This window comes from Ipomoea triloba, chromosome 4 (genome assembly GCF_003576645.1).
Source record: "Ipomoea triloba cultivar NCNSP0323 chromosome 4, ASM357664v1".
Classification (NCBI taxonomy): Eukaryota; Viridiplantae; Streptophyta; class Magnoliopsida; order Solanales; family Convolvulaceae; genus Ipomoea; species Ipomoea triloba.
In genome coordinates, this window is record NC_044919.1 from 3,703,959 (window position 1) to 3,722,677 (window position 18,719).

The 18,719-nt window shown below is 34.8% G+C and overlaps 4 protein-coding genes across 5 annotated transcripts; 3 read left to right on the forward strand and 1 right to left on the reverse strand.

The window, feature by feature from the left end:
* Nucleotides 1-5,642: 5,642 nt before the first annotated feature.
* Nucleotides 5,643-8,744, reverse strand: LOC116015127 (annexin D3-like). The gene is made up of 6 exons (XM_031255139.1): nt 8,528-8,744; nt 8,230-8,375; nt 7,299-7,526; nt 6,726-6,938; nt 6,450-6,539; nt 5,643-6,134 (listed from the first exon to the last, which is right to left on the reverse strand). The coding sequence occupies exons 1-6, from the start codon at nt 8,601-8,603 to the stop codon at nt 5,928-5,930; spliced, it is 960 nt and encodes a 319-aa protein (XP_031110999.1). The 5' UTR covers nt 8,604-8,744; the 3' UTR covers nt 5,643-5,927.
* A 251-nt stretch (nt 8,745-8,995) lies between these two features.
* On the forward strand, nt 8,996-11,970 carry LOC116015205 (annexin D4-like). The gene is made up of 7 exons (XM_031255229.1): nt 8,996-9,217; nt 9,718-9,832; nt 9,946-10,121; nt 10,207-10,428; nt 10,569-10,790; nt 10,874-10,945; nt 11,023-11,970. The coding sequence occupies exons 2-7, from the start codon at nt 9,787-9,789 to the stop codon at nt 11,224-11,226; spliced, it is 942 nt and encodes a 313-aa protein (XP_031111089.1). The 5' UTR covers nt 8,996-9,217; nt 9,718-9,786; the 3' UTR covers nt 11,227-11,970.
* LOC116014805 (protein MOS2-like) lies at nt 11,368-11,973 on the forward strand. Its single transcript, XM_031254757.1, has one exon. It carries the CDS (start codon nt 11,368-11,370, stop codon nt 11,971-11,973), a length of 606 nt encoding a protein of 201 aa, XP_031110617.1.
* Nucleotides 11,974-13,266: 1,293 nt separating this feature from the next.
* On the forward strand, nt 13,267-16,439 carry LOC116015206 (uncharacterized aarF domain-containing protein kinase 1-like). Of its 2 annotated transcripts, none has more exons than XM_031255230.1 (7): nt 13,267-13,999; nt 14,587-14,671; nt 14,797-14,847; nt 15,166-15,213; nt 15,316-15,436; nt 15,525-15,722; nt 15,920-16,439. In XM_031255230.1, exons 2-7 carry the CDS (start codon nt 14,645-14,647, stop codon nt 15,967-15,969), a joined length of 495 nt encoding a protein of 164 aa, XP_031111090.1. In that variant the 5' UTR covers nt 13,267-13,999; nt 14,587-14,644; the 3' UTR covers nt 15,970-16,439. The 2 variants fall into 2 exon arrangements, with proteins under 2 accessions (XP_031111090.1, XP_031111091.1); XM_031255231.1 differs by having other exon boundaries at nt 15,528-15,722.
* Nucleotides 16,440-18,719: the final 2,280 nt, after the last annotated feature.

Here is an 18,719-nt window from a genome sequence, read left to right on the forward strand (position 1 = left end):
AAAAAAAAAAATTGAAACATTGGAAATGCAAAATTGAAAAAGTATACATTATGAAAATAAAGAGAAGAAAATTCTCGTTATTTTAATATAATATTTTTTTAAAAAAATTTAATATGTAAATGCTTACTTGGACAACATAAGGTTAAAAGAAATGCCACATCAGTGGGAAACCTGCGCCATGCCATCAGGAAGACAAGGAAACCTGCTAAAAGTTCTAGGTGAATTTTTTTTTTTTTTTTTAGTTTGTGACTCGATATATACGATATGAAAGTTCAAAGTACTGCATGAATAATTCGATATAATTCATGGTGCTAAATGACACTTTAGCCAAAAAAACTATATAAAACTTTAAGTTCTGACTCTTTTATTGCAAATATTAATTTCATTAACTTTCTTTTTTATTGAATAATGATCTGTGAGACGGTCTCACACAAGTGTAACCCTTTTGTTGGCAAAAACTTTTGTGAGACGGGTCGGGTCAAGATGTAAATGTAACACTTATACGTACAAATGTCATACTTATATGCTCAAATGTAATACTAATCATGAATAAAATTTTTGTTACTTATATGGGTAAATGTAATACTTTTTCTCTTATAAGTAACAAAAATTGTATTCCTGATTAGTGTTATATTTGAGTATATAAGTATGACATTTGCACATATAAGTGTGACATTTGCATGGTTCTTCGGCCCGACCCGACCCGTCTCACGAATAATGATCCGTGAGACGGCCTCACACAAGTGTGACCCTTTTTTTGTTTTACCGAATTAATTTAAATACTAAATTTATTGTTTAAAAAACCAAAATTAATTGAATGCATAATCAATGCAAATTAATGTTTTACATTACAACAATTGCTTAGTTTAATTAATTTGATTTTTAATATATATAGACCATGTGACAAGAATATCTGGGGCTATTAGTTATTATTAAATATTAATAATTATACCATGTTTACTTAATATCACAATACTTGCATTTATATTTGAAACGTTATGTTTTTTTTTTTTGAAAACCAAGGAAAACTAGTATTAATTGCTCAAAATCAAATACTGAATACAATCCAGAATAGTGAAAAACCAACTACGAGGACCAGACTGAGAAGCTGCCGCTCGAGCTAAAGCGTGAGCTAGCGTATTCGTTGATCTAGAAACAAAGTAAAACGACATCTCAACAAATAATCGTTTTAGAGCAAGACAATCACGAAGAACACAACCAACATAAGAATAAATCATAGAGGAACCCTCTAACATCTGACAAACCAGTGGGAACGGTTGAATTACAATTTAAATTAAAAAGAAAAATAAAATCACTTTCAAAAAGAAAAATCAAATTTAAATCACCATTCAATGTAATGTAAAACACTAAATAATCATTATTTAGGCATTCAATTAATTTGGTAAAACAAAAAAAATACACGAGTTACTAGAAGTTGGAACGGTTGAATTACAATTTCATAAAAAAGCTATATTCTAACTCCTATGAACTCAACAAATTATAATATGGACTATGGTCCATATTGTAAATTGATCATTGATAAATGTTCATTTTTTAGTACACTAAATATTTATTTTTAATATGTTAATACAAAAAAAAATTATTATACTAAAAATGAATTTTATGTCAATGATCATGATTAATGATTGCATGAACCCACCCAGACCCAACCAAATTCCTTATCCGATCCCTACAAAAGAATTTCAAGTGCAAATGCTCCATTTACTAGACCACTTTCAAGGGGCACATTGAGATATTCGGGATTATTAATATAGATTTACACATTGATGAATATATTATAAACGGGTTTGGAGCAAATCGACCTGATGAAGTGGAGCAAGGTGGGTCCAATAAACCCCTAAGGCCCCAGGGCCAAGCACAATGCTCGATCCTTGGCAGCCGAGGTCGATCGAGCCTAGTGCTCAACCTCGACCTTGACTGGTCGGAGCCCGGCCACGAGGTCGGGCGGGGCGCGGACGTGGTTAAAACAGTGTAACTACCCACCATTTTGAAGACGGCGATCGGTTTCCGTATTCCGGCGACGGTGTGGTATGGTAGCAGCAAACGACCGAGCTTCTTTAAGTTTACGTGATTTAAGTTTTTGAATGTGTTTTGGTATTGTGGGGCATATTATAAGCAGATTATTTACGTGATTTAAGTTTTTGAATGTGTTTTGGTCCATGACATATTTATATACATTGGCCTGTAGTATTGATGAGATATAATAATGTATGTGCATGTTCATTGGTGGTGATACGCTACGATGGTGATACAATAAAAGAAATTGCATATACCAAGGATAGAAATGCATATTAAAAAATATTCAATACTACCACGTACTAGGTGTATAGGAGATTAATTAGGATATGAAGTGAGTCATATTTGGATTCAAGAATTATATGATGTTTGATATCCCAAAACATAGGGCTGTTAACGAACTGAACATAAACGAACGGAGACTGTTCGTGTTCGTTTGTTAAGGATTTTAGAGTGTTCGTGTTCGTGTTCGTTTGTTAAGGTTTTTGAAAATCCTGTTCGTGTTCGTTTGTTAAGCGTTCGTTAGTGTTCGTTAACGTTCGCGAACACGTTCACGAACGTTAACAAACAAGTTCACAAACATGTTCATGAACACGTTCGTGAACACTTAATAACCAAACACCTACACATGTTCATGAACACAAATTGTTCGTGAACAATAAATAATATATGTTCATGAACAATTATATATATATATATATATATATATATATATATGTTTGTAAACATGTTCGCGAACATTATTAAACGAACACTAAACGAGCTTGTTCGCGAACATTACTAAACGAACACAAACGAGCTTGTTCACGAACACTACTAAACGAACACAAACGACCTTGTTCGCGAACACTTAGAGAACGAGCTTACCACTGTTCAGACTCTGTTCGTTTATTAACCGAGCTCTAAATTTTGTTTGTTAATGTTCGTTTACCTTAATAAACGAACATAAACGAACGCTTACCGAGCTCGAACACGAGTAGTTTGTCGAAAGCTCTGTTCGCTAATAGCCCTACCAAAACATATAATTTGGTAATTTCTCCTTCACACATGCTTTATAAAATATTCATGTGGATAATAAATTCTAACATTTGACTCATTATGTTTGCCCTAAGTGATGCAATTCCTCAAGTAGGGAAGATTTAAAACTCAAAGAGTATATTCTCACAAAAACTAATAAGTTTTTGATCATAACAATGGGAATTGACTCAGAGCCTATGGATACATTTTGATCAAATACTCATAATTGAGGTTTTAGTCCAAAGGGTGACATAGTAAGAATTAGTGCTCTTAATTTACCTTATGGGTAAAATTATATTACTCCGTAAATATTAGAGACTATTATTTTGTTTAAATACTTAGATTTGAGATTTCTTTCAATATCAAAGACTCATGTGAAATCATTTCTATAGCAAAATACCAGTGATTTTTTAAACATACAAAGGTCATGTTTGGTAAATAATCAGCCTATCAGTTAATTTTGGCTTATTTGATCACTACTAGTTGTTTGGTTAATAAGCTTTTTGTAACTCTAAAATACTAAAATTCAAAAGGCTACACAAAGTAGCATTTTCAATTAGCTTTTTGAGAAAAAAAATTATACCAAACAGCTATCAGCTAACAGTCAACCCAATCAGCCAACTTTTTACAATCAGCTAATATTATTAACAAATTATACCTTCTAACCCAAACAGCAAACCCAATCAGCCAATAGCCATTTACCAAACAAGACCAAAGTCAATTTTATATTGGAGAAACTATCCTAGTGGTGTTATCTCTAATTAGTGCTATGATTTATCGCCTTCCGGGCAATGCTATATTTAGAAGTCAAAAAATATAACTATTTAAACCATAAGATGAGAGAAAAATCATGGCCTATAGCAAATAATTGTTACCATCGTGAGCAAACTAATAAATGCTCCTTTGTGATACTCACATTGCCATAAAGAATGAGATAACAATATGTGATGACATATGCTCAATAGCAAATCATACTACATATTCTTTAATTTTAAAATTTTTTAGTTATTGATTTAATTAATTTGAGCCAACCATATTAATTTATTGAAAAAGGTAAATTTAACCTCCTAAGTTTGGTGGATAGACGGGATGGTGCAATTGAGCCCATTAAGTTTAAAAAAAAAAAAAATCATTAAAGTCCCTAGTAAAAATGTTCAATTGAGTCATAAATGATTTGTTTAGCATGTTACTACTCATTGGGCTGACACATATCCTTTTTAAAATATCATTGTTGGTCACATGAGTACAATATATATACCAAATTTAATCCTTGACTATTATAAAATTATCAAATTATGTGTATGACTATGTAATTTGTATCACATTTAGTCATGGACTATTAATACTTTCAAATTAGGTACATAATTTTGTAATTTGGTCCTTTTGTCAAATTAATTTGTATTTAAAAATTATGTTAATAAATTTTAATAAAAAAAAAATGCCAACTGCCGGTCATCCTTCTCCCTTAGGTGCATTTCCTTCTTAAGATGTGTAATGTGTGTGCTTAAGGCGCGTCAGTTGTGAAACTTAAGGTGCGTAATTTTCCTTCTTAAGGTGCTTTGTTTGCGTGCTTAAGATGCGTCATTTTAATGCTTAAGGTTAACTGCGCCATTTCTACACTTAAGGTTGAGTCTTTTGTGTGTTAACCGCACTACCGCACGAAAAATTGTCTTCAAAAGGAGCTGCAAATACGCGAGGTTATCTAAATCCTAGATTTTTTATTTTTTTGGAATATCTTTAGGTTAGTACTATGTGATATAATCTGCTACACTAAATTTAGGAATTCATATGCATTGATAGATAATATTTTTTTGGAATATCTTTAGGTCAGTACCATTTGATCTTAATTCGTTCTTAAGATCAAGTAGCAGTAATATGTTTGAATATATATTGACTATGTTTTAAATGATACATGTTTGCCTACTTATAAACACTACAGTTACATGAGCCAATAAATGATATATTGAATATATATTGTTTTTAATAATTATACATGTTTGATAAGATATAAACACTATATTCTGAGCAAGAAAATGCCATCATATAGTTACATGAGCCAATAAATAATTATACATGTAATAAAAAATACATACTCATTAAAGAGACATAAATGAGTATTACATGAAGCTATATTACAAATGAGTATACATACTCATTTGAGAAAAAAAAAAAGAAAAGGACAGAAATGAAGCTATAATTAAACAGTAACTACAAAAGCTATTACATAAACTATCAATATACATAAGTCCACAACTAAAATCAAACCAGAATGGGTTCATTTCAGTCTCCTATTGCCAAGAAGGCAAATATGGTGAACAGATTTTGCTTCTTGTTTCATGTTTCTACAACTGCAAAGTTCTCTGTGCTGCACACATGGGAGAACTATAGTAACAACTAACAAACATTCCTTTTGATGTTGCAATTGTAAAATAAATATGCTTACAGACCAACAGGACTAAAAGAGACCATAAAAACCATGTCATAATTGTTCATAGCACCCAAACCATAAGATTAAATGGATTTAATACAGTTTAAATGTGTACACTACTTTACGAAAAAAAAATAATAATAGAATATGCAAAAAAATGTAAACAATTTAAAAAGCTTACCAATCAACTCCTTCTCATTTAAAGATGCCCAAGACTCCCAACTCTCATCCGATAATATTAAGGTTAAGGATTCAAGTCCTAAAAATATCTGTGTATACCTTTGAAGAAAATACTGTTGCAGTGCATTAAGAAAGTGCTAAAGAAAAAGATAAGTGTCTTCCCCATAAATTTTGTTTTTGATCTAGCAAGAGGATATTGTAATTCAAGAAATGTTGGTAAACTATCAGACTTAACTGCCGTCTTCAAAGTGGCAAATGCAGAAAACTACACTTCGGCACCAAGGAGGGTCATCAAGAAATCTCTGTAGTCCCCTGATGTGTCATCTGCAACAGCTTGATCAAGACTGGAAGATGTGGTTATCTTGTCATATTCCCCTCTAACTTTTGCCAGATCAATCTCAGCGCGAGTTACAATGGTTCGGGTGAGGGAATCCCCGTGCGTTCCTAGCCCAAGCACCGAGGTTCTCACAACCTGGAAAACGTAACAGCAAAGTCTATTCGAGTCAGCAAACGAGAATAAAAAGTTACTGGGCATGAACCACCCTTGTTTCTATGTTCATACAGATGAGCAAAAATATGGTTCAAGATCACTTAACACAGCAGAAAGAATTCAGCCAAATAGTCACGATTGGTGGGGGACATGGAGAGAGATCAGTTCAAGACAGGAGAATTTGTTTAATGTTCCAACTTCTGAATATCAGATTTTAGAGCATATTTGTTTTAGACAAAACAGGTCGAGTATAGAAAAGAAGTGAAATAAAGTAATCAGTTTACTGATTTTTGTTACCTCAGCAAAATGTTTCGCTGGGGAGTCAATGCACCTGATGGCTAACTTCAAGATAGATTCCAAAGGGCCTTCGCCGCAAGTCTTAATATGCTGCAATATTAGGTAAGGATTAAAAGACAAATCTATGTGTGTGTGTGTGTGTCTACATATATATATATATATATATATATATATATATAGATATATATATATATAGAGAGAGAGAGAGAGAGAAGCAAGAAACAATCCTAGCTCCTGAGAGAACTCGTTAAATACTTGGTGGTTCAAAAAACTAACCTGATCAATGGAATATCGATAGTTTTGTTGGTAGCACAAAAAAGATGCCCTAAGCTGAAAAAAATTCCTCACACTGAGTATAAAAATAACATCATCATTGTCCAGTTGTTGTGTTTGGATGGCTTCATGAAGCTTAGCAGCATCTAGATTTGCAGTAGGAATATCCACCACCTCTTTGTCATACCTGTAGGAAATTACCAAACCAACCAGAACCTGTCCCACATAGGCACAGCATGTCACATAAAGCTAAATGAATATAATAAAAAAAGAGGAACACATCGTTAGATGTTCTAGTACAGATCAAAGGTTTTTTTTCAAGGATCTGCAGGACAAGAGTATCAAATTTTTTGAAGAGATATATATTATCAGAAGATTGTGGTACATTAGATTTGGTACCGGGAGATGTCAATATGTCATATATTCCTCACTAGATACATAAATACCCCTTAAAAGCTTTGATAATATTTCAAAATATGGCATTCGGTAACATGCAATGAAGAACATTGTTTTCAAGAAAATTATATTCTACAGGAAGTTGTAAGTAACAAAAATTGAGTGTTTTTATGGGTTTACCTTCTTCAAGGGCAAAGAGATGCTTCGCATGATGTCTTGTTCGATTGAGCAATCAAAAAGAGAGCAGTATGCACGCTTTACAGCAACCAGATGGTCAGGGGATGAAGCACAGGCTATCTCGACAATTACTTGTAATTCTTCTATGCCTTCCTTCCTCAACTTCAAAGCCTTATTTACCAGCCTTGCATCTCTTTCAGGAGGGTCATATGTCCACAGAATCACAGCTTCCTGTTACTCAGCGAAAATTTAAAAAGTCGGGGAATAACATCCTCTTATAAGTACATTATATCATACACTTATATTCTTCTTTCAAAAAGCTAGGGTACGGTTACTAACCGAAGAAGTTTTCTATTTTATGGAGAAACGGGAATTTGGAGAAAGGAGTCTAATACATATTTAAACTAGTCCATCCATTTTCATTTCTAATTTCTCCAATTTGAAAAGCAAAATCCGGAAAAGGAAAACTAGAGAAAGGAGTCTTATAAGTTGGACACATATTAATGCAATACTTTATAGCATAACAAGAGGATGAACCTCAAGCAAGAAGTGTAAGCATACAACTACAAATTCCCATTATCCCATAAGAACTTACAAAACATACCATTCAACTGACAAGAAGACATGCAGCTAGAACCTAATACATTTTTAAACTAGTCCATCCATTTTCATAAAAATTGTAATTCCTCATTTCTACTCTTTCAAATGTGTGCATCAAAATGAATTTAGGCTATAAACTTCTGGAAAATAACCCAAAACTATTCAAAGGAACCTATACAATCATCACCCTAGTAAGTTAATGTCCTTAGATTGGACCTTTAGAATCAAAATTGATTGTGCCCAAAAATGAATAACTCTAGTCAACCAATTCAATATAAAGAGAAAAATGTTAGTCCAAATAGCATTTCTGAAATAAGAAAAGAACCAATGATACCATGAAATCACCAGATAACTCTGAGCGGAGATCATCAATAAGGGATTTGTTGTACAGCTGCTGATAGGCTTCTCTGATCTGCTTCCTTTGGCTTGCATTTCTGTGCCCCAAAACCCTTATGATTTCTTTCTCCACAGTTCCCAGTCCTAAACAAGGACACCACACTAATTTCCATGTGTCTATACTTTATTCCAAAGATAAGCATTAAAAAGAGAGAATTTCTGTAATGAACCATGCTTCAATCCTATGAAAGCGAAGTAAAAAAATTGTAAGAAAACCAGAGAAAAATGGAGGAGACCCTTGAATGCTTTCATGAGCGTTTCGCAGTCTTGTGTTGGAGAAGGAATGAGTTCTGGTAGCCTAAGTGTAGCCATTTTCGCTTTCTTCGTTCTGATCTTCCTCTTTGCTTCTTTGCTCTTCCGTTGTGTTGTCTGTGGAAAAAAGAGATGAAAATAGAGAGGTTTCAGTTCCTGCTTTTTCGTTGAGCGGTTTCTTCATTGAATTTCTCTGCTGCCCCTGGATTTTGGTTGGACGATAATACCCCTACAGTGCCTGTTAGTCTGTTACTCCTCAAGTCCTTTTTTTTTTTTTTTTTTGCAAATTTACTCCTCAAGTCCTTTAAGTTTTGACTCTCATATTTCGGCTGTTAATTCACGCATGACTGGTGGGATTAATAATAAATATGTATACTTAATGATTGTTAAGTTTTTATTATGCGCCGTTTTTTTTTTTTTTTAAACCTACATGAGAAGCTGGACTGTGACTAAGGGCCTAAACCACTAATCCTGACAAAACGCAAAACGACAACGTTTAGTACTGGGCGGGAAATATCCTATGGTGCATTAATTGCAATTGCTACGGCGAAGATTATATGAAATTGTATAGCCGATCTGCGTCTCAGACTCTCAGTCCCTCACCTCACCGGAGTCATCGTCGTCCCTCGCCATACCGCCCTCACGCGAAAGCTTCAAACAGTGCAAATCATCGGGTATGCCTTTATCTTTGCAGTATTTGTCCAATCTATTGCCTTATTTCATTGTGTTTTGCTATGCCTTTAATCTTTATGTGCCCAAATACAAATTGTTTCTGATCTCTTAGTTTAAACAGAAGTAGTAATTTCTGAGTTTTCTTTATTTTGGTATCTTATTTACTTTATTTTCTGGTTTTTCTTTATTTTTATGATTACTTAGCTACAAATCATGTTTATTGAGTCTTGACAAAGAAGAGTACTAAACTAAAGCTACAAAATCTTTGGAAACAAAGGAAAAACATAAGCCATTTCATACCCTTATTTATTTATTTTGTTGATTCCAGTATATATATATATATATATATATATATGTAGCTATTATATACAATATGTTAAACTATAGCTAATATATATACAGTTGCATCTATTTCAGTATATGTAGATCATATACTATTCAAATATTTTAGTTTTTACTTTTTATTACACTTTAAATTCATGAGTTTTGGATTGACATGCAGATTGTGAAGACAGACCTCCCGTTACTGTGACGAAGACAGACCTCTTTGACTTCGACTGCTGCACTTTCAATGGCACTCTTCGACGAACAGAGGGTTCTCACCAAGGCTTTGTCAGGTATGCTGATCAATTCAATTATTGAGAATTTGGGAATGTCTTACGTTTCTTGGGATTTTGGTGATGTTAGGGGAGAATTCGGCCAATGTCTTACGTTTCTTGGATGATGTTAGGGTTTGGCATAGATGAGAAACCATTGGTATCAGTATTGGGAAAATGGAATGCAGAGCAGAGGAAAGCATACAGGAAAAGTGTCGTTCCAGAGATGTTTATCGACGATGAACGCCAATTTGAGAAGTGGAATGGTCTTCATCTGCTCCATCTTCGTCAAGAATTCTTACGCTTCATGGTAAAACTAATCAAACTAATAAAATAAAATGTGATTTAGTTCACCTGGAAGGGAGTAATGACAGTGCCATGTTAATTGATTTCAGGATGCAGTGGTGCTATATGCAATGCATCCCTGGGAAAGAGATGCTCGTTTGTTGAATGAGGCATTGGTGAATGGGAATGGGCCACTGCACGATGTCATCATAGAAACTGCGTGCACAAGGTCTTCCAATGAGCTCTTGGGAGCCAAAAGAGCCTATCATTCTCTGTTTGAACACTCCATAGAAGATGACATTGCCTCCTACATTCCAAACCCTGAAAGAAAGGTCAGTTTAATTTAATACTTTGATCTCAAGAATGTTGAATCACTTACAAAATTGGAATTACTGAAATTTTGTTTACTAGATTTTTAGGAAACATAATTCATTTTTGTTGTAGTTAACAGTCATCTTTATTCTTTAAACAGCTTTTCTTTGCATTGGTTAGTCCATATCGGTATGAAGGTCCAATAGTTGATCAAGACATTGCACAGTCTGATGCCCTGATGTTTGAAAGGGCCATAAGGTGTAGTAGGAACAATATTCTTCAGGACGAAGATGTTTTGAGAGTACTAACCACAAGTAGCAAGATGCATTTCAAGGCAATATACGAGCATTACAGACTCATTCGGGGCAAGGATTTGGATAAGGTATCAATTTAGAATTTGTCTTTTGCCAAAACTATATGATCTTCTTTTTGGTTTTGGGGGTCATATTTCGTTTTTTCATGCAGGACCTTGAAGCCGAATTTGCTTTAAAATGTGCAGTCCAGTGCCTTTGCACACCTCACGCATATTTCAGTGAGGTCAGTATGATTTATCACAAAGAACATAACATTTCTTGTAATTATTTTCTTACAACATCTATTCTATGTTTTTAAAGGTTTTGGGCTCTTCATTAAGAGCGGAGGTAAATGACACTGCTGTGAGTCGAGTCATTGTCACGCGAGCCGAAGCGGACATGAAGCAAATCAGACAAGAGTACCTTCGAAAGTATCGGTTCAATTTACCAAACAGGATCGAAGAGCTCGCCAATGGCAGCTATAAAGATTTTTTGCTTACTCTAGTTGCAAAATCAGATTATTAACTGAGCATGTATTCTGTTGTTGAAACTTGCCACAAGTAAACGAGTTTGATACTTTGAGATTGCATTTTTGTAAATTTGAGCTGTGCAGTGTGCATGCAATGAATAGATCAATTTGAAAACCCTAACCCTAATGTTGATCCCATGTTGCATAAGCTGAAAGAGGATCTGATGAGACTGCTGGATGAGTTTACTGATATGCCCGTGGAGGGCTTTGGAGCTGCTCTGCTCAAGGGTTATGGTTGGAGTGAAGGCAGAGGCATAGGCTGCAATGCAAAAGAGGATGTGAAAGTGAGAAAGTATAAAAGATGGTCTGCAAAGGAAGGGATTGGATTTACTGCTGAATTACCAAATGATACTAAAGTGCATAAGGTTGATGGTGGAGAAAAGAGTGATAAGAAAATGAATGCCAATGGAAAGGAGGAAAGAGGGGAAAAGGAAGGGAAAGGATTGTATGTGGGCAAGAACATAAGGATAGTTGGAGGTAGGGAAATTGGAATGAAAGGAAAGGTTGTGGAGGTGAAGAGCGGTGGGAATATGATCATTAGGCTTTCCAGTGATGACAGGGAGGTAATTGTCCAAGCATCTGATGTTGCAGAGTTGGATTTTGTAGAAGAGGAGAAGTGTATGAGGGAGTTGAAGATTAAAGACAGCAATAAAGATTCATCTAGTGTTAGACACCGTAGAGAAAGTAGAGATGAAGTATCGAGGGATAGGGAAATTAGGGAGGAAAGATCAAGGGACAGGTGAAAGGACAGAATGTAGTAGAGATGAGTCAAATGCAAAGGGAGTTGAACAAATTTCTTGGCTAACTAGTCATATAAGAGTTGGGTTATAAGTAAGGCATTGAAAGGAGGAAAATTATAAGACTTGAGCAAATTGCAGAATATACAGGAGATCCTAGTTACATTGGCTATTGACTGGTTGGGGATGCCACTGAAATTGAAGGTATCTTTGAGTTTTGTGCTTGCTTCATTGACCTGTCATAGCTTTCAAAGTTTGAAATTATATTCTTTTTATACTGTATTGCTGTTATATAGCTAGTTGAAGATTTAGGGATCCTTCCTTGTTTTGTTTATGCTGTGATTATAATATGTTGTCTGCACCATGTTTCATGAGAAAATACAAATTCCAGTGCATGTTGAATTATGAAGTTATTAGGAGGATTTTAAAGACAAAGTCTATCAGGGAAGGCTTTAAAAAAAAAAAAAAAAAAAAAAAAAAAAAAAAAAAAAAACAAGGTAGCAAAGAGGGTTATCATGCTAGATATAGTTTTGCATATTCTTTAAAAGTGGGGGATTCATTGGAGAAATTTGCATTTCTTGTGTGTTGTGGTGTTTTTTTTTTTTTTTTTTTGGGTAGGGTGGGAGTGATAGGGTTTTCCCATATTCTTTCCAGTGGCTTTTGGTGTTGTGTATGGAAAGCACAAAAGTCGATAACATAATATTGTATGGCAATTAGGACATATCAAATACTAAGGCTGAATTATGAATGAGCTTGGGCAGAGAGTTTTTGGTTCATGCAATATGCATATTGGTTATATGCCTTAAATGTTGTTGGTTCAAATATTAAGGGTGTGTCCTTTATATACAATTCCACACCCCCCACCAGTGTTTCAAAACATTGCCCTATGACTGGCTTACTTCATTCATCACAGTTTGGCCACCAATTATTCGACGACCCAGGAGATATTTCGATCCATTCATTGTGTATTATGGTTTGCACTGCTACTTAGTTATTATTAACTAATGTATATATCCTACTCTGATCTTTAACTAACGCACGAGTGCACGACTAATATTGGTGGTCTCAGTAACCCATTAGTAGTCTCATTAGACTACTATCCTAAACCCATTAGTAGTCTCAAATAATATTAGTAATTACGCACGGCTAAAGAGGAGAACAAGGAACTTAGCAAATTCATTATTTTGTTTTCCAACTCCTTCATCATAAGCCGCCACCAGTTCTTATCATCGTCATCTTTAGCCAACATCATCAATTCATGCAACATCATATTGCACCACACAGTGAACCCAAATGAAGGAAAGGAAACGTATACAGACACAAACAAACAAAATTTGGAATCCATACCCACAAAAAGCAACCAATGGAAAACATTACCTAGATTGTGAGCCTGAAGGAAGAAGCTCAGCCTTAACACCTGCTTCAACAAACCTCCCCAGATTGGATTACAAACAAATGATAAGATTCTGAGTTAGTGAGTTACAGGTTAGTTGCTAACTCTGTAATAATGGTTCCTTCTCTCTCTCTATCTGTTTAATAATGCCACTCATTGCTCGGGATGGTTGCTCTTCCAACCAAGCTTCTCTGTTGGGCATAAGTAATCAATCTGATATGATACAACTAACATGCAAAAGCAAAATCCATTTGATTTCAGCAGAACAACACATTTTTAACTGATAAGTGATGGATTGATGACCTAGGATTATGCATTACCCAGTTTTAACTCTGCTGTAGATGAATGTGCTAAATATGCTTTGTATGAATGACTTTTAACTTAGGTAGGACCATCACTTTGACTCTTGACTTTCTATTTTCTATTTTGCTTTTAATTTTTTATTTTTTGGTTGAGATGCTTTCCCATGCTTCCTTTCAAATATCAGCTGCAGCAATTTAGTATTAGTAGTTGCAGAGTTCTCCCCTTTGGCCTCATCTACTCAATAACTTGCCATTTTATTCTTTCTTCAGTTTTTCCCAGAATGCAGGTTTGAGTGGCTGGTATTAGAATTTAAGAAATCTATTACTTCTGAGCTTGGTATGTGACATTCTATCGTTTTGATTATTCTTTTAAATTTTGCATATGTTGGTAGCTCTCTTCAATTTGTTTATTCATGTCTGTTTATTTTTACTTACGCTTTATTTTATTTTTACCCTGAATGTGGTTACAAGTTTACAACTATCTAAGATTTCCTTCTTTTCTGATCTTTACACTTGGAATTTCATGTTTACTGAAAGTAAAACCTATTTGACTGTTTGAAAGTAAAACAAGTTATTGGAATTGAGTGCCAAAATGCATGTAATTAGTTAGCATTTTTTTTCCTCTTCCAAAGCTCACTTATAGGCCTAGAGGTGGCAAAGCCTATAGTTTTTCAATCTCACACATCTAGCCACAAGTAATTCATATGTTTTTATTTTGTTTGTCATTTATAGTTTTCTGCTTCCTGTCTCAGCGTTACACAGTTTTCCCTTCATACTTGGAGTGTGGCGGTAGGAATGCAGAAATAAATGCCTGTATTTATCATAATTATTATGAGATTTCTTGGAGATAAATGTTTTTTAACAACTTTTGAGCTATGCATTGAAGAACTTCTATTCTGTAATCATGAAATGGTTGCTCTACAGATTTCACTGAAGAGGCTAAGAACTTAGAGAGAATGACAAGAACTTCAAAAACAACAGCATGGTTAGGATTCCCCATGTTTTTTGGGTATGGCAGCGAAATACTATCATCATTGGAAACTTCGCACTTTTTTTGGTTTTACCATTTCTAAGTTCTTTAGATATATTCTGTTCTCTGCTTATTGTAGCTGCAAACTTTTTAACCATATACAGGGTTTCACAACACACAATGCTTTGACAATGCAGTTCTGTAAAGGACATAAGGTACACTGTTCTGCCTGCTTTTGGTTGCATGTGGTATGCACATGTGATGTTGGCTCAAAGTTCTTTATATAAGCGCGCAGTATGAAACATTAATTTAGGTTTTGCCTCTTGCCATATGTTACTATGTCAGGAAATCTACTATCATTCATTCATATCACACTTGTAAATCTTCTGAAAATAATTTTGTTACTCCTTTTCTAATGACATACATTACTGAGATGCTTTAGCTTCTGAAACTTCATCTATTATTTGTTGTCAATTTTTTTTGTTCAACTACCATCAGAAATGTGCCAGTAACAGTAAACTTTTAGCTTCCAGGTCGATGACTTGGAGTTTTTGAAGCAAATGGGAATTAGTCCATCTAAGGTGGCTTTATCTCTCCCATTTCTTACCCATTGCTTGAGACAGTACTCTCTTAAGGTTCTTGCTTGCTTCAGCCGCTCTAATTTCCCATCTTTGATGCTGTAGGTTGGAAAAGCCTTAGCAGAGGCCTTATCAGAAATGATATTTGTCCATGGTTTTCTGCATGGTGATCTACATCCTGGTAATGTGCTAGATTCTCCGGAAGGAAGGAATGTTTTCTCTCTAGGTATGTTTTTGTGGACAGTCTTTAAATCTTCACTTTGCTCCCTGATCAATGAACAATTTAGAAATGCCCTCCTCCTGTATTTCTTTAGCAGTAACTTCTGTAAATGGAGTTCTTTTGGATTTTGGGATTTGCAAGGAATTGGATGAAGCTTTCAGATTGAATTACTGCCAATTATGGGAGGCTTTAATATTCAAGGATTCAAACAAAATCCAACAGCTGGGGGAATATTTTGGTGCTGGGAGGTATTCAAGATACTTCCCTGTCATAATTACAGGAAGATTGACAGGTGATAGTCTTGACTGTTTATCTCATTACCATGGAAAAGACGGATCTTCAAAAACTTATAAAAATGTGCTTCACATGAAATCCTTTTGTTGGGTTGTCAGATTAAAATTGAATTAAGCAATTAATTTGGTACCTGGCAAATGGAATTTTGTTGACAATTGAAAAGTGAAATAATTCCTGCTATTGCCTTTATGACAGTAAATCAGCACTTTGGAGGGGAATGTCAGCTGAAGAAAAAAAGAACCTAAATCAGGAATTGAAGTCTCTCAGAATGGATTCTGGCAGCGAGTAGACTATGATTTTGTTCCGAATTATTGCTCTGTTTTCTCTCGAATTGGGCATGTTATGAACAATTGCAGGAACGTGAATGTTGATAGGCATAACAGGCTTAGAGAGGAGAATGGCACACGAGCTGTTTGTGAATATGTTCATGAGGGAGTTGGGGATGCTTCAAGGGTGACTGAACAAGTACGGGAGCATGTCTCAATTTCTGGGGCAGTAGATGAGGAGATAGAACAAATGAGAGGGCTGGAAGAGGAATGCTTGGGGGTGAAGGGGGCAGGAGATGGATGTGGCTTAATTTGTGAAAAGGTTTCTGAAATTTCAGATATGGTCCTGCAAGATCAGTCTGTGAGGCTGGAAATTAATTTGGAACTTGAGAAAGGTTTGATCAGTACTCCCCCATCCGAATTTGCTATGAAGAGGGCAAAAAGGCAAAGGAGAAATGGTGTTAAAATCCCCAATGTATCTGTGAGTAACCACTGCAGTGGTTCCAATTCATCTTTAAGTTTGGAGGATTGGTTTGAAGGATTGAAAGGGAAGATGGAATATGATGAGGTGAGGATCCAGCTTATTGAGGAGGCTAGACAGGATATCATATTGTTCTTAGAAAGGTCCTTTGTGGAGATGGGGAGGAAAGTTTGTGCAAAGAATTCTAATGAGCTTGCATTGAAAGCAGCCTCCTTGTTATTGGACAGAATGAAAGAGGATGAACTGGATTCGAGTGGATCTAGTAAGAAACAAAATAAGGAAATGAGTGAGGATAGGGGTGAACTCTGATGGAGAGGAAAGGTCTCCAGCAGACAGTGAGGAGGGGCATGTTGAAGGTGAGAATCTTGTAATTGATGAAGATGAGAATGAACATAATGAAGAGGTGGATGAGTGCTCAGAAGAAGTAGAGGGAGATAAAATTGGGGAGGGAAGCTCTGCAGTAGTAGATAATGAGGAAGTGGCAGATGAAGAAGTTGAAAATCCTAGAAATAATGAACATGAGAATGAAAATGTAGAAGATGAGGATGAAATGAGTGAGATGGGAGTTGAGAAATGTGTTTATGTTGCAGAGGAGTCTCCTGTAGATGGTAATGATGAATATGGTGAGTTTGATGATGAATATGATGATAAAATGTTCTTTGAAGAGGATGCTAATGTTGATGATGGACCCAGGTCCACATTGTAAGGTGGACCTAGTCCACAGCATAATTTTCCATAGCCCAAATGTTTTTTAATTAAAAAAAAAAAAAGAATTTGGCAATTGAAAAGCTATTCCTATATTGGATTATTTTGTTTTAGTTATGGATTCTAAAATAAAATTAAGTGGCCTTGAAATTTTATTTAAATCTTGTTAGGCAAATATACAATATACTCCTACTGAAGTGCAAGAGAAAAAATTCGTGTAAAAACTACTTTTTTGATATGTCGCTATATATAACCAAGTGCATGGTTCTAAATACCATTGGGTAGTCGTCGCTATATATAACCAAATGCGTGGTTCAGTTGGTTCTAAATACCATTGGGTAGTCTTCTTCGGTGACATGGTCGCCTTCTCCTTCGTTTATTCACCAACAACCGTAAAACTTTATTGGTGGAAATATAGCGAGTTCGTCGGATTATTGACGAGAAGCCTAGTGATATTTGATAGTATGCCACTAACCAATTTTTGGATCTCATTGCACCAAAATACAGTGTTGGTGGATTTAATTGCTATTTTAAAAAGTTTAGGGGTCTAAATGACTTCTTAGGTAAAGTTCGAGAGTTTATTTGGCCAGTTTCTCTATTTGTTATAATAATGTTAGTAGTGGTACTAGTACTCAACCTAATATACTCCATATGTCCCATTTTATGTGTCGTACTGACGTACTTACTATTAAATATTCATTGGTCCAACTAACTCTTTCTTTTTTGTTTAGTTTCTTTTGTATTTGGAAAAATTACAATTGTCGTCCTTAAGTTATAGAGTAATTGTAAAATCCGTCCCTAAGTGTTGGTCATACTCACTTTTCGTCCTTAAGCGTTGGTCACTTTTCATCCCTAAGTTATCATTGACATTGCACTTTTTGTCCCTTTAATAATAAAACATAAAGAATGAAATTTGTAATTTTAGTATAACTCATGGACGAAAAGTGCAACGCTAATTATAATTTAGGGACGAAAAGTGAGCATGACCAACACTCAGGGACGAATTATACAATTACCCTATAACTTAAAAGACGAAAAAATGTAATTTTTCCTTAGTATTTTTTAGTTATTTTTAAATTTGATTTTTTTTTTTTGTGTTTTTTTAAAGGATTTTTTTTGTGTTTAATAATATTTTTAGTTTAGTTTCTAAATACGGAGTATATAAATTTTGTATACTAATGTTAAAATTAATATTATGAAAAATTAGATTAGAAATAAGTTAAGTCAAGTCTCGTTAACTGAATGACACATAAAATGAGTAATTAATTAGTTATAAGAAATTAAATATAAAAAAATACATAAATGATAAATATTTTGCAGCAAACAAGGATCTACCAGTTGGAGAATGGGCATACAAGCCAAGCCTTCCTAGTTCCTAGTACCAATGCAAGCTAAGGAAGTAGGTACTAGGAATGGCATTATATTGCTCCTAATTAAGCTAATCTCTAACGAAACTGTGACCATACTTGATTCCGAGTGAGGCCATGAGAGAATATCCTCTTTGTTGGAATTGATTGGGATGCCGGATGGGGACCGCTCGGAT

Bases quoted from the DNA above. Each gene is read 5' to 3' on its own strand.
- LOC116015127 (XM_031255139.1), bottom strand. From the start codon at position 8,603: ATGGCTACACTTAGGCTACCAGAACTCATTCCTTCTCCAACACAAGAC. The intron at 7,527-8,229 runs GTATCATTGGTT...GCTGAGTAACAG, and splicing joins AGTTATCTGGTGATTTCATG to GAAGCTGTGATTCTGTGGAC. The intron at 6,135-6,449 runs GTAACAAAAATC...TACGTTTTCCAG, and splicing joins CAGCGAAACATTTTGCTGAG to GTTGTGAGAACCTCGGTGCT.
- LOC116015205 (XM_031255229.1), top strand. From the start codon at position 9,787: ATGGCACTCTTCGACGAACAGAGGGTTCTCACCAAGGCTTTGTCAG. The intron at 9,833-9,945 runs GTATGCTGATCA...GGATGATGTTAG, and splicing joins TCTCACCAAGGCTTTGTCAG to GGTTTGGCATAGATGAGAAA. The intron at 10,946-11,022 runs GTCAGTATGATT...ATGTTTTTAAAG, and splicing joins CTCACGCATATTTCAGTGAG to GTTTTGGGCTCTTCATTAAG.
- LOC116014805 (XM_031254757.1), top strand. From the start codon at position 11,368: ATGTTGCATAAGCTGAAAGAGGATCTGATGAGACTGCTGGATGAGTTT.
- LOC116015206 (XM_031255230.1), top strand. From the start codon at position 14,645: ATGGTTAGGATTCCCCATGTTTTTTGG. The intron at 15,437-15,524 runs GTATGTTTTTGT...GTATTTCTTTAG, and splicing joins AAGGAATGTTTTCTCTCTAG to CAGTAACTTCTGTAAATGGA. The intron at 15,723-15,919 runs GTGATAGTCTTG...CCTTTATGACAG, and splicing joins AATTACAGGAAGATTGACAG to TAAATCAGCACTTTGGAGGG.